Source organism: Bombus pascuorum, chromosome 1 (genome assembly GCF_905332965.1).
Source record: "Bombus pascuorum chromosome 1, iyBomPasc1.1, whole genome shotgun sequence".
In the NCBI taxonomy this organism is placed as follows: domain Eukaryota; kingdom Metazoa; phylum Arthropoda; class Insecta; order Hymenoptera; family Apidae; genus Bombus; species Bombus pascuorum.
Window position 1 is genome coordinate 4,988,232 of NC_083488.1, and position 15,278 is coordinate 5,003,509.

The 15,278-nt window shown below is 40.7% G+C and overlaps 1 protein-coding gene across 4 annotated transcripts in view; it reads right to left on the reverse strand.

Moving 5' to 3' along the window:
• Positions 1 to 111: 111 nt before the first annotated feature.
• LOC132910541 (chondroadherin-like protein) overlaps positions 112 to 15,278 on the reverse strand; it is a 169,644-nt gene continuing 154,477 nt past the window's right edge. For all 4 annotated transcript variants that reach the window (XM_060966592.1, XM_060966499.1, XM_060966421.1 and 1 more), the window contains 7 exons: positions 11,776 to 12,512; positions 11,043 to 11,265; positions 10,725 to 10,864; positions 8,508 to 8,660; positions 6,272 to 6,452; positions 6,022 to 6,161; positions 112 to 5,135 (listed from right to left, as the gene is read on the reverse strand). In XM_060966592.1, the coding sequence (XP_060822575.1) occupies positions 4,867 to 5,135; positions 6,022 to 6,161; positions 6,272 to 6,452; positions 8,508 to 8,660; positions 10,725 to 10,864; positions 11,043 to 11,265; positions 11,776 to 12,124 (1,455 nt within the window). In that variant the 5' untranslated portion in view covers positions 12,125 to 12,512 and the 3' untranslated portion in view covers positions 112 to 4,866. The remainder of the gene's footprint in view (positions 5,136 to 6,021; positions 6,162 to 6,271; positions 6,453 to 8,507; positions 8,661 to 10,724; positions 10,865 to 11,042; positions 11,266 to 11,775; positions 12,513 to 15,278) is intronic.

The window sequence follows — 15,278 nt, forward strand, 5'->3', positions numbered from 1 at the left end:
TATTGTTTGTAAAAATTAATCAATTATAGAGTACTTGTTAGTACAGCTAACTATAGTATAAATGAAAACAGACAAGGATTCGATGTGAAGGAAATAAGATGACGATGGTCATATGCTTAGGTACCTTTTATTCGTTTTGAAAGTTTCACATATACACGTTAATTGTTAACGACATAATAAACAATGACATATAGACATTAGAATCTGAGTAGATGCCCGTATCACGGACCTTTGCGAGAAAAAGATGTTTCGTAATACATATCACGTAATAATTATCATTATAGTGACCATATATATATGTAACAATATTTATAGACATATACAGACGAATTTTATGTGTATATCTGTGTTTTACATAATATTTATATTTATATATTTATAATCATATATATAAATATACATACATATATATATATATATATTTATATATATTTATATATATTTATACGTTGTAACACCGATATGTCATTTTAGGCATAGATTTTCCGTGTGCGTGTGTACGTGTGTATGTGTATGTATCCTTTGCAATAGAATCCTTCTTTCTCATTCGTATTTCAATTTCACACGAACTTCGTGTGGCTCTTACACAGATTAATTATCTACTCTTAATCAAAGAGGAAATAACATATAGGTATGTTGGTAGTAATGTGTCCGTACATGTAATCTATCGTACGTGTATCCTATGCTTGTAAAATTATTATTTGTACGTGTGTATATGCTTGCATGTCTCTCGCGTGTATGTGGTGTTTACCAGCGTATACAGTAATTATAAGTTGGGGAAATTTAAATGGTTCTTTGAGAGACAACGAAGCGGACAATATAAGAGAGCACCGAGATAGATACAATTAAAGATATCCACCGAAGTTCAATGAAAACAGAGAGAAAGAGAGCGAAAGAGAGAGGAAGAGGGAGGAAGGGAGGCAGAGAAAGAAAGAGAGAGAGAGGAAGAGGGAGAGAGAGAGAGAGAAAGAAAGAGAGAGTGAGAGACAGAGAGACAGACGGACAGACAAAGACAGAAACAGAGAAAAGCTCCGTTCTTGAAGTTGTTCGTACGAACAAATCCTTTCTTGACATTGTGTATTTGTTCTCCGTTTTTACTTGCACTTTCTCTTTTGTTTCGTTAAACTGACGCTTTTTAAATTTACGTTTACATACGTGTACACGCATCTCTGTATGTATCGTGTGTACGCCAAAGAAAGGTTTTCAGAGTATTACGCGCTATAATTGAAATAAATATATGTATGTATATATATTTATATTATGTATAATATGGCTACGCCGTGAACGGCTCGTCGGCTGCGTCTGCAACGACTCCATCACTGTAAGACACTGTACAAAAATACCGCTTATAATAATTAGTAATAATAACAACGCAGCCGGCGAGACTAAAACCTACGGCCATCAGAGATATGTCTCGACATGGTTCTTTGGGTGTCTCCGACGCGAATACGCGCAAGCGACTAGCCCGTTTCATCGTTCTACGATCACCTAAAGGGATATGTTTTGCTATGTGAGTCAGGAGTCCCTTGGTTTTACCTTTGATAATATGTCAATGAAAAAGATAGTACAATTAGGAAGAAACCTATGATCCGTCGACATCACGTACCAAGTTCTAATAAAAAGTTTTTGAGAAAGTCGCGAATACATATGGTACTGTCGATAGGTAAAATGAAACAAGAGACTGATATTGCTCGACGAAAGCTAGGATCAATGCGGAAACGGATATACTTGTATATTTTTCTACTTCTTTCCCGTCGATTCAGTCTTTGATCTTGGGATCTAAACTCCTGCCTCACTGGATAAGTGCATCTATGCTAACGTTACTATTCTCTTTATTTCTGTATCTACTGGTATTTTTCGTCAACTTATAATCATTCACGTGCTGTCGTTCAAGCGAATCCTTTTCTTTTAACAGAATAATTGGCATCAAAGTAGTAAGATATGAAGAAAACGTATCTTCGATATGCCTTCCGAGGATCCTAAGCTATGTGTAGGGCCTGCAAAGAATACCACTCGGCGTACCGTTTAAACGAAGCTTAATATTTCTTTCAAGTCCCAACTAATAAAGAAACTTCGTCAGAGAAGAAAGTACTGGACAATCGTTAAATAGATACTGGGCTGAAATAATCTGTAACGAGATTATTCGCTTGTAACAGCAACACGTAAATAACAACTTTGTATTTTTATATCGATGAAACTTCTTAGAAAAAACATCCAATGCGTATATGTATATATATAATATATAGGTATATAATATATCTTTGATGATCGTAATAATGTGTATATATATGTAACGTACATATATTATATATATATTAACAAATAAATTCTCTTAAATCTCACGTTCACGATATGTATATGATCTTTAGAGATTATATCAGTGAAGCCTTAATTAACCATTATTTTACAGATAAAATTTTGGGCGTATAAATGATATGTGTGTGTTGTGTGATATTGGCACGAACCTTCTCCCTTTTTTGATCGAAGGAAAAAATATTTTCTTAATATTTTGTCATCCCTACGATACTTTCGGTATAACTCAAAACGTTTTGAAAAAGAAACTTGATTTGTTAATTAAATAAAATCGGTCAGATCGATGTTTTAAATCATACGTAGTATCTATTTCGTGGACAATCGATAACTCTATAAGTCGTATAAATTTGAAAAAAAAAAAAAAAACGAAAATTTTTGTGATTTTCCTTCGATTTCCATTAGGTTTCATAGTGGTTCGTGTCACGACGTAATATTATCGTTAACCTAATTTCGATATGCAGTATATTATTCGTAATATTAATGCCTTAATCTTATTACTTTTTTATTACTCTATTTATCGAATAGTAAAACACGATGTACTTTCCACGTGTAACTTATTTATGATTCTGCGTTCTGTGAACGCATTATCGATAATTAATAATTATATCGCGCGGTATACAGTGTACGAAAGGTGTTCGATGATGGTTTACCGTTTTACCAACAAATACTCGCAACAGATTAATCAACTGGTTCCTATGATGTACATGTACATATATCTCTATATCGTTTAATGTAATCCGACAATATAATAATTACGTGCAGGATTTGTCTCTATACTTTCTTCGTTTCCGCGTAACAATCGAATTTTCCGCGTTCGTCGAAAAATATTACAGATATCTTTGACGTTTGCCGCGCGTATCGAACGAACTTCGAACACGTTTCGCAACTCGAAATACAAGCATACGTGGTGTGTTCGCACGTCACAATCCGTGCGTTACTATAACAAGGAGGGGAATTTAAAGCGTCTAGTTGAAACGAAGGATGGTGCGGCAAAAGCGTAACTGCGACGTACACGATCGTTTTGCCGTCTCATCTCGCGGCGTTGCTGAAAGACGGTGTAATTTTATCACGCGCCGTATAAGTGTCGACGTCTAGAGCGCAAGTAGAGCCTACAAAACAGAAGCGACAAGCCACTTGAATGATCGCGGTCGTGCTCTACCAGAATTGACAAGTGTCGGTTTCCTGTTGAGTATATTACGTTTCATCAGCAGTCGTTATTTCATTTCGACCGGTCGGTCCTTTGTGAATGGAGTTAAGCATCTGAACGATCTCAAGATATCACCGGCAAAGATTGCAGGCTAAAGAGCACGCCTGAATATCGATTACCCGATTACTCGGTTTCCAGCGAATATTTATCGGCCGAGTAACGTAATAAATTCGCGATTTTTCCTGAAATAATGTAAATATTAGGAACCGATATCCAGATAATAAATTAGTATAATTTTCAAACAGGAACGAAATACCTTTAGATAGAAACGTCGAATAAAATAGGAAAAATTAATTTATCGTAAATACCGTGGGTCGGGCTATCTGACGAATATTTTCGCAACTTTCAGCAACAACAGAAACTGGAGATCGACGACCTATCGTCTATATTACTATTGCGTGAGATTGTGACGTACGAAGTGCGAACATTAAGAGAAATGTCGACGACATCGTCCCAATGATTTAAGGAACGCCTTGATATGTATAAGATGAATGTCCGTGGATGAGTGACGGCTAAACTATAGACATTCGAATTTTCTATCAAGTTATACTACGCGTCTCGCGTTCATGCGAGCTTTAACAGACATCCATAAAATACTTGGCAACGATCTTGATATGTAACGTTCGATGAAAAAGGCTCTTACAATTATTTATGACATCGAGGGCTCCTTTTTCATCCTGTTATCGTACGTCGCGATCGAGTTCTCTCTTCCCCCGTTTCAGATATTCTTCCACCGTTATTTGTTCCCGATGGAACACCTACGATTTCGACCTCGGAATTCGACCAGTCAGACGCGACAACTGAGATGTACACGGGTGTTGTTGTATTATATTCGATCGTATCGTTCTTCGGCTTCGTTCTACTCCCGATCGAACGACATCGTGCTCGATACGTCCTTTCCTTTTCCCTTCGTCTTTCGTACGATAAAAAGGAAAAGTATCGATAAGATAAAGAATATTAAAAAAAAAAACATCTTTGATTTCCTTACGATTCAACGATACGATATCACTTGCAAACATTTCCTACGACTTTCGACCATCTTTCGATACATTTGCTCGTTAAGTAGATTTACTCGAATTGCGCAGCAGTGGAATTGCAATCGTCGAAAGTGAGACTACATAAAGGATTAAGCTATAAATCGTTCAATCGTGTCACGTCTCCGCGACCGTGGCATGATTGCACGACGACAGAAGAACGATAAATTCGCTGGCTAACGAAAGTGGAGCAAACGAGGATAACGCCGCCGATAGCAAGCATTCGCGTTCACGAATCAGGGGAATAAATTCGCGCTAGGGGAAACTGAGATGTCCGGACATAACGTGACATAACGGCATCGAACATCGCAGTTAGAGCATAGCAATGACGGTCATTGTTGCTATTTCTAGCATCATATTGATGTAAACGCGGCAGCTGCCAGTCGACGAGGTTCTTCCAGCGTTTTCACCAACGCAACCCATTCTCTCTAACGGTATGTTTTGAACGGAGTACTCCCGATGTTCGTTGGGCATGGTGCACACAGTACGCTTCCTCGACATCCTCTCGTCGTCCTTGTCGCGCAAATTCCCCAACCAAGCAGTGTACCATCGTAGCTCGCAGTTGCAGATCAGAGGGTTGTCTGTGGAAAAAGTGCAAGTGAAAAATGTTTCAGATAAATGGCGAGTGTACGTTCTATGTATTTATTATTTAATTTTTTTTATTCTTGGATATACTTCTAGTCGATCGTTTCCTCGATAGTTTTTGTTAGTTCGGGCAACTGTAATTTCTTAAGCGACTAATTCATTTTGCGCTGGCTATTGAATCGTTCTGGCGAACCGAGATATCTGGCGAAGAAAGAGCTTGGTTCGATCGCGGCCTGTTAAGCTTTACGATGTTGCAGAAGCAGCGCTCGTTCGTAGATCTTACAGAGCATTATTTAAAAGGAGTGTTTCTCCGTTCACACGATAATGACGTCTCTTAATGACTACCACTTCTCTCAGTCGCAGTCGCTGTATTCTGAATCCTCCGACTTAAAAACTCGTCGGCGAGTTCGTTAACTAACTCTTGAAATACTTTGCTCCACTCTTCGCGATATTTCATTCCTATACTTTTACTCGATGACTGCTTTCATTTACGTTTCAAATCTTTCGTTTGTCGTTCAATTAGACACGTTCGTGGAATTATACGAAACATCGTACGAGTCGTTAAAATTTCATAAAAGGAAATGCAAAGAAAAGACTGGCAATTACAGGGACTAGCCTTTTTAATTTGCAACGCTATTTGCTGCTGTCCCTTCGTAATAAGCAAGTAACAGGTAAGTTCTTGATAACAAGTTTTCCGTTTTCTTTCTTTTAACATCGAGTAATACTAATTACGTAAATATCGTGCATTTCGTTCCACAAAATCGTGTTAATCAGGTTGACTTCTAAGAGAGGCTCGTTGTATAGCCAGCGGGGCTCTCCCAGGAACATGACTTACGCGTTGCCCTCTCTCCAAGGAGGTTCGAACGAATCCTTGACATTTACCTGTGATATCGATGTGTCGTAGGGTGTCCACGATATTTTCAGTCACTTCCTCCTGTATGTGCGTGAGCTTGTTGTTCTGCAGACTCAGCGTTTCCAGGGAATTCAAATTCTCGAAAACCAAAGGCGGCAACACCTTGATTCTAAAGAAAAGGAAAAAGAAAAGAGAAAGAGAGGAGTATGTCGCCGTTTACGATGATAGAATTCTACTAGAAGAGAAATATCGCTTTCTTAACGAAATAATAGAAATTACAGGTTCTTCTGCAGGTTGAGAAACGTAATGGAGTCACCATATCCGGTGAAAGCATCCTCCGGGAGCACGGTAATGTTATTGGCCTTTAAATCGAGGTGACGTAATCGATGTAGACGGCGTAACGCGTCGCTCGGCACCGAGTGTAAATTATTATCGCCCAGTCGCAGATATTGCAGGTTCTCTGTAATTCGATTAAAATATAACACGCGTGAGCGTAGTCGTAATACAACAGGTTTTTGGGCGGAAACGAGGCTAATTAATCGATGGTCAAACAGAACGCCTGTTCCTCGACGATTCCAATTCGTTCGTTGGTTACGATCGATACGCTTTGTTTCTTCACATTTTTTAAATTGTTTTCCCGCGATAAGGTGAGAGGCGTGTGTTGGATGATCGCGTGATGACAAGTAATTTGGATTAAGTTATTTAGATTACAGAGGGCTGCAGAGCCATAAACGCGCAAATATTTGCCCTGTTAACGGCATGGCACGCGTAAAAATGGTCGTCTAACGCTTTTTTTGTTTGTTTACAGCAAAGCGTAGCTCGCTTGAATTGCTATTACCATCGATCGATTATTGGAAAGTTTATTTATCGAATCGTTTCGTCCTTTTCTGTTTATTAACGTTGAATAATCGATGTTTCAAACCAGTTATCGAGCAAAGGAATATCTTATACGTACAAAGTACGCCTTATAAAGAAAGCGCGAGCCGCGAGCTACCATTTAAATTGCAATTTCAGATACGACAACTGCTATACATTCGTCTATCTCAGACTGTTTTCGTCGAATTAAGGACTGTTCATACATAAAGTGTCTTCGAAGTCAAGCGGTACGAGCGGTTGGCTGGTGATTCTACGTGCAAAAATAAGCAGAAAAGAAGGAATAACGTTTCTTCGTTTAAGGCTTCGTTTTCGAAAAAAATGAGTCTAAAAATCGGTCGGCTAACCGTGTATTAACTGCAAGTTAATTCTTCCATTTGTGAAACTTCTGTTCCTCTTCGTATCTGCATTCTTAAATATATTATTAAATACACTATTAAACGTACAATATGCATTATCGATCGAAATTTATGGAAACGTACAATTGGTGCACGCGCACCTCACCGATCTTCAAACTCATTTTTCTCGAAAACGAAGCCTCGAACGAAAAAACGTTATTCTTTTTTTTCGACTTAATTTTACACGTAGAATTACCACCCGATCGCTTGTACCATGATTTCGGAGACATCCTACGTTACATATTGTATAGCGGATCCGTTCCAACGCGTTACGTTCGGAATGGTGCCGGCACCATAGAACATTGAAATACGCGCTTTAAATCAGACCATTCACACTATTCGTCACGGTACGTGACGATCCGTGCTGTACGGTATAATCGACCTGTAATCGTCGCACAGTCACGATGTAACAAGGTAATATTTCATCTACGTGCATGCAACTTTCAAGTTTCCTCGATTCCGCCAGGGGCATAACGTCCATTCGATCGAGTCTGCTATCTGTTTGTACGTCAAACAGACAGACTTCATCGCATAATCATAGAAAAGTTCAATCTGTTCGCTAACTCTTCAGCGAGGAATTTCCAGGATCCTGTCGGAAAAAGGTCATCGAGTTTGAAAAGAGCGACGACTGTTTCCCTTCAGAATAGCCTTGCCATAACGTGCCTCTCATTCAACTTCTTCTCTGCTAGATTATTTCCATTGAATTTACGTAAATTACCCTTTCTTTTTTTAATTTTTTAATCAAATTTTTAATCGAATCACCGACCATCCTTTTTTTCGCGAAATTACGCACGAAGGCAGGCAGGCACTCGCGAATTTCACCGACGTTCCACTTATCAGCAAATTGTCGTTAAACGAACGTTCGACGCCGAAAACGACCAACGAAGATTTTTCCGCAGGATCTCCGTTTCCAATTTCTACGTTAGAACGTAATGTTAGACGATCGAACGATTTAATATCGTTACGTGCAGCGATCGTTCTCGAACGAGATAAGCGACTGAACGGTTACAAAGGCAGTTTACGGGAACCGTCGGAAATAATTTCGATTAGCACGGTTCTCGCGACGCTGGCTCTTGCCGTCGACGGAAAATCGAGATCGACGCAGCTCGGTGTACGCGTTTGATGGAAAATCGGTCGGATAATCGGTTATCCGAGGCGTGCGAGGCGATACGATAGAAATAATGGCGTTTCGCCACGTGCCGAGACGTTTCAAAGGAATCGCATGAAATCGTGATTACGCTTACCCTCGAGACCGATGAACGCATCCGGATCCACGTGTGTAATTTGATTTCCGTCCAGCTCCAAAGAGTTTAATTGCGTCAAATGGGCAAACACACGGGCCGGCACTTCGCGAAGTTGATTGTGCGCCAGTCCTAACGAATCCAGGCTTTTCAGACCTGATAACACAGGAAAAAGAGAATTTTTATCGCCTATATTCCTCTATGACATGACTAACGTGTTCCATTGAACGACAATTACATTCTGTATTATCTGCTAATGTATATATCGTTTCAGCTTTCGTCGAGGAATGATTCCAGTTTCACGATACTTTACTTATAAAATCGATAGTTTTATATAGAAATTTTACCAGTTTCATATATCGTAACGACGTATCCTGCGTTATTACAGTGAATCCTATCGTAACGCGGTAGCAATACGTGCCGCGTTGTATCGACATCGTGTTTCGAGCGAAAGGAAAACAGCGTGATGGAAATATTCGTGTTATACGAACGCCGTCCAAGTCTTCTATTAAGTCGCGTTATATGGAAATCGCGTTGTAAAATGGCCGTGGTAATTTTTCCACCGTGTTACGTCGAAACCGTGTTTTCAGAGTACATGCTGGTAATATCGAATTAAAAAGATCATCAGGTATGCGATGAAATATCCGCAGCAGCGAACCACGAATAAGCCGTACTCTTAAGCTAAGCTTACGCCGTCAGACGACTGTCCGCAGACACGTGTCGCAGATAATCAGCGTCTGTCTTTCGTGGAAAATCTGCAGAAGAAACGACGCTGATTGGCTGTGGCACGTATCTGCGGATTATCGTCAAGCTTTGGCAAGATAGCATGGTAATTGCTTGCTCTCTGCAAAGTAAGTTAGGTTAGTGACACGATCGTTTAGGAAAATTCATAACGAAACATTAGAACGAAAGATCTATAGTGTCTAAGATAGGTGTCAGGTAAAAGGAGGTTTCTCAGGATTTGTAGAAACGCTGTCGTTGTTATTGGTTCAGGCAACGTCGACGACTCATCGTTCCATTCATAGATCGCAAGAGCTAGAGAGCTGAAAAAGAAAGGAACAGACAGATTCGAATAGATAGATTTGTTCTTTTTCTATCGCAAGTCTGAAAATAGAAGTCGATACAAGAAAGTAAAGCACGGAGTTGGAGCGAAGGGTCGGTCTCACCCTTGAAGAGGCACTGCCATTGCGCGAATCGATCTGCTTGAAAGTTACGACGCGGCCCTCTTTTTTAGAGACGAGCTAATTCGCGTCTAAGAATAAATACAGATATTAACTCTATCGATGACCTTATTGCTCGCATGCGAAAAGGTCGGCGATGCACGCGCGTGCACGCACTGTAAAGTTACGAGGTTAATCGAATATAAGTGGATTACAGTCTAGTACTTGAGCTAGGAAGTTGGTATAATAAGACGAACGAATCGTTTTCAAACGACACGAAACTCAGATTTCAAATGGAATCGTTGCAAGTCCGATGGATGAGAAATACAAAGTTCAAAGTAAAATCTTCGAAGCTGCAAAGATGCACAGTAGAACGAACGCAATATGTAAGAACAATACAAGATAATCATAGTGCTCGTTACGATAATTAGATGAACGAGCCAAATCCCTTTCCATTCTTTTAATTATTTTCCTACAAATATAAATCTTCACGAGTATCGATAAATACCTCGCTCGCAGCGATTCTTCTCATTTTAGCGTGAATTCTTTATAACAAACGTTCTTTTTGCAATGAAACTGTATAAGAAATATTACCTATTACCGTATCGCGAATTTTCATGTGATTATGGGATATTCGAAGATACTAACGAATCACAGCACGCGTATATCGTGCGAAAACACGTAAAATATTCAGAGTACGATATTCTATCGTTTTTAGTGGTACTCGTAACGATATGAATTTGCATAAACATCCGCAAATTGCAAAAAACCTGTCTACCTATCGCGAACGATTTATTTCGACAGCTCGCTTCGTAATATTAGTCGATGGGAAAGTTCGTTCCGATTTTTAAGGAATTTGGTACGTAGTATATTTAATTTAGTAGAACTTAGACGTAAAAAAGATTGGGAAAAGAGCATTTAACAAATATCATTCTATCTCAGAAACGCTAGAACGCGAAGAGCTCGAGCCGTACGTCGCGCGTTAATATCTACCGCCCCAGAGGAAATCCCGAGCTAAGTCGAAGAATCGTAGGGAAGGCGGAAACGAAAGTAGACGTACCTTCGAAATCGCCTTCCTGAATGGCCGTGATCCTATTCTCCTGCATCTCCAACTTCTTCAGCATGTCCAGAGTGCGCAGCGCCGGCGTCGGCACTTTGGTCAAATTGTTTCCTCCGAGATTCAATCTCCTCAGCTTTCGGCTACGGTTCAAACGTATCCTTTTACTTTCAACTTAATTCTACGACGCTTGTTCGCGTCAGATTTTACGCGATTAATCGGAAGTGATAGGGATCGAAGTAATGGAAGAAAAAGCGACGTAATGAAATTCGTAGCCGGGTGATAGGTAGCAGGTGGTTGGTTCCAGCTGGAGTAACTTACTTGTGCAATCCTGTGAACGCGTCCTCTTCTATGTAGGAGATCTCGTTCTCGTACAGAGAAAGAATCTCGAGGGTGTCGAGTCCTTCGAAAGCCTTCTTATGGATGTTTTTGATCTTGTTGCGGTTCAGATTCAGTATAAGTAGATGTTGAAGATCCTTCAAAGCGCTAGACGGCACCGAGAGCAAAGCGTTTTGCGAGAGGTCCAGCTGCGTCAGGCCAGTCCCTGCGAAACGCCGCGATAAACCACATTGATGAATTGCTTGCGCTTCGTCGAACGAGCCAAGTAAGAGGCGAATTCGTGGGACCTCAACGGCCTTCGCGATGGAACGTTGGAACAGTTACCGACAGGTTTCTCTTTTGCGAAGAATGGAAAGATACTTAAAAAAAGAAAAAAAAAAAAAAAAGAAATATACCGAAAGGTAAGAAGATGTCAAAGCGTAAATAAGATAATATTCGGAGAACGTTCAAGGACCAAGACACGCATATGTCTCTACTTAAACGCAAAGAGACGGGAGCAAAGATTTTACCGCGTTTGGGTCTGAACGGGCAGTCAAACCGTTCCAGGGAACTTTAAATAACCGAGACGAAGAAGCACATTGTCGAAGCGGTTGATTAAAACGTTTTTCTGTCGGTCGATTTGAAAACAGGGAGAAAAAGAGGAGTCGCGAGACGTTGTGAAAGGGATGATGGAGACGCTCATTGGGCAAAGAACGAAGAAGCGAAGGGTACTCACCGATGGAACTCAGAGACGATTCCTCGAGCTTCGACAGGCTGCTATTGTGAATGGTCAAATGGCGGATGTCGAGGCCGAGGAACACATACGGCTGCAGCTTCGGCAGGTTGTTGTGCCTGAGCCTCAGATAAAAGATCACCGCGTTCGTCCTCCCTTTCAACTTGCTCATCACCTCCGAGATGTGAAGTATGTCCGTGTACTCGCATACGATGTCCAAGCCGGATTTCTTCAGTGTGCAGGAACAGGGCGAGATTTCACCGTGCGAGGGGCAGTTGATCGATTGCGCGAGGCTCAGACTCGTTGCCAGACTCATTGCCCAAATCAATGTCCATAAGCTGCTCTCCTTCATCTTTTTGTTCGACTACCTGCTGTTTACTCGAAACTTTATCGAAATTTTATGAAAACGTCTCGTAACCTCTTTATTCTCCTCCTTCTTCTTCTTCTTTTTTTCTTCCTCTAGCAGATTTCTCTTGCTTTCGTCTTGTTTTTGCTTAGCTGTTCGAAAGAAAGGACCGTTTTCGTCGTTTCAGTCTTGTCGTTCTCGGCGTTTTCTATACCCCCTCTCTCTCCCTCTCTCACACACTTTCTGTCGGCTGCTTCTTCGCACCACGCTCGGTCGGCTTCCTCTTTCCTGTTGCTTCACCCTCTCTCTGTTCCTGTACCTGCAGCCTGCTACTTAGCCTCTGCTCTTCTCATATCCATTGTTCGCTCTTCCGCGGTGCACCGGTACACCGAGTCTGCAAACAAAGGGCGTAGGTGGTTAGAATTTCGTTGCGGCTTTGGAATTTGGTCGCGGGTAATAATTGGGATTGAAACGTGGTCTCTTTTGTGCATTGCTGGAGATGCTAAGAGCAATCGATTCCACGTAACACCGAGTAATACTGTGCCTACTGTCACGTTAAAATGGCAAGATTTAAAGGCGAAGTTGATCGATACGCGAGATTTCGAATTGCAGACGGTCGTACTTGTAGTTTTATTCCACGTTACGAGATTTTATTGACATATATAGAACGTGGACTGGCTACTGAATCTCAGGTGGTTTGCGTCTCTGTTCAGTGGAGGATCAAAGTCGATTTGACGAGAGTTGCTAGTTTTCGGTAGCTAGGAATTTTCATATCGACAATTCTAGTTGCAAGAGGCTCTATTTAACAATTATATATATATAAATCTAACAACTTACAATCTCGTTATAACTGAAGCTGCAACAATTTGTTGATTAATTCTCCATTCGTATAATATTTTATAACAAGAAATAAGAAGTACTTGCTTGGTTCTTACGTTCTGCAAACGCGTAGACCGCAACGATTCTTATTAACTCGTCGGATGGATTATCACTGAACGATAATGTGATTCGATCGTTGGAAACGATACAGCTATCGAAGGAACCGTGAGAAGCGACGTTACGAAACTGGAAAATAACATCGCGTTACTTCAACCGCCAATTATCACGAACTACGGATCGTTTCTATCGCGCTATCTCGTGGCAAATGGAATTTTGCAAAATCGTAAACTCCTATTCAAATTCTTCGCTGGAACCTCGACTTTTCCGCTTCTCACGCTTCCGTGGCGATCAGTTCTACCAACGTTGGAATTATCAAGGATAAATGAAAATAATATTCGGCGCGAGGAAAGAGATAATCTTCAATTTTGTTTCTTCTTCGATTCTTTTTCGAAGAACACGCCATCGTACGAGAAAAGCAGGATCCTTTGAAGCAAAGATTCTTCGACGATCAGGATAATCAGAGTTCTGTCCTCTCTGTTTCAGCCGCACGAGTCACGCGGTTTCCAGAGTTTTTCCATAGCGAAGGATATTCGAGACACGTTTTAGTCGCGCGTGAAACGATACATCGGATGCAAAAAAAAAAAAAAAAAAAAAACAGAAAGTTTGGAAGTAATCTCGAAACGAAAGTCTGACAACATGGAAACGAGATGCTCCTATCGTCGTAAATGAAGAAATAATCTTCGTTTAATAAACGTAGAAAATTCGTAATAAATTCGAGCGGCTTTAAACGGAAGTTGTAAATGATTTGAATTGTTATGACTAGCCTTAATAACCAAATATAAGTTAAGATATATGAGCCCGGCGGCTTCGGGATTATCCGTAGCCATCAGCGAGTAGAAAATTTATAGTTTCCACTTACGAACGTTCCGCGATAATCTCGCCGTTGCTCGCGTTCCAAAATCTCGAATTCATCTCCCTCTGTCCCGTAGTTTAATTAAAGATAAAAAGTCGCGTAGCTGAAATTCGTACAGCTCTGCAAGTTCGGATTAACGATCCGTTAAGACCGCGAATAGGATGAAACGATCTCGTGACGGTATTGTTTCAAAAAATTTACGCGATCCGTTCTTCTCACGCGTTTTATCCGATCGCGGAAAATAATAATTTATCATCGCCGTCACGCTATTTCGATAAACATCATTGTCGCAGTCGTCGTCGATCATCGAACGACGTGTAGCGGCAGATGGAAGCGCGGAAAATGCTGGAAGAACGACTATTCGTTGTGAAAATAACGCGGCTGTGTAAGCAACGTTGCGAATATTTTTAGCGCAAGTGTTCTTCCTTGTTCGTTAGAAAGTTAGAAAGTAGATTGGATCTATTTGGATTGGACCAGGCCCTTGCTCCGATTATCTCTTCTTTGCTATTCCGATCGTTTCTTCCTCGGTTCTTTTACGTATAATCTCGCTTCGCTTGTTTCACTCGACGATCCTGAATAATTATAACGTCCTTTCACACGACAGCCATTGTCGAAATCCTAATTCTAACTTTCCGTTTAAACGTTCTCTGTTTCAGCCGCACGAGTGACGCGGTTTCCAGATTTTTGCCATGGCGAGGGATATTCGAGACACGTTTCACTCGCGTGTGAAACGATACATCGGATGCAAAGAAGATAAAAAAAAAAAAAAAAGAAAAAATAAAAGAAAGGAAAGAAAAATGGTAAAAAAACGTTTAGTGTCAGATATGTTTCTCGCTGCTTTTTACGAGGTATATTTATTCTTTATAATTTGATTCATACGTAACTTGGTTGGACGTAGCTGGAAGGAAAAGTTTCAAAAAATATTTGTCCCCGGACGAGCTCGGTTCCCGCCACCCTAGCGTGCTACCGCTTTCAGCCCCTGCTGTTTTTACTGCCCCATGGTATTTTTTCTGCGTATAACTTCGACAAACCAGGCTTAGGGCGACACCGCCAAGAGTAAATCGGGCCAAAGTTCCGATCCTCGGTTAGGAACGAAGAAGAAAGACGAAGGTGAAAGTAAAACGAGTTACCGGCGAATTAACTAGTTAGCTGTTTTTCACGAGTATACTTGTCACGAAGAAATGGTAATATTTTATTCTACGACGAGCCCCGCCGGTAATAAAATTAAAAAATGAAACAGTCGTTTCTTTACAAGCTAATTCTGTATGGCAACAGCCGCACGTACTCCGCGTTTGACGAGTATACTCGTCGTCCTTTACATTTCGCGACACGTTTTAGGTACACACTTTTCAAAGAGGTTGCAACGGC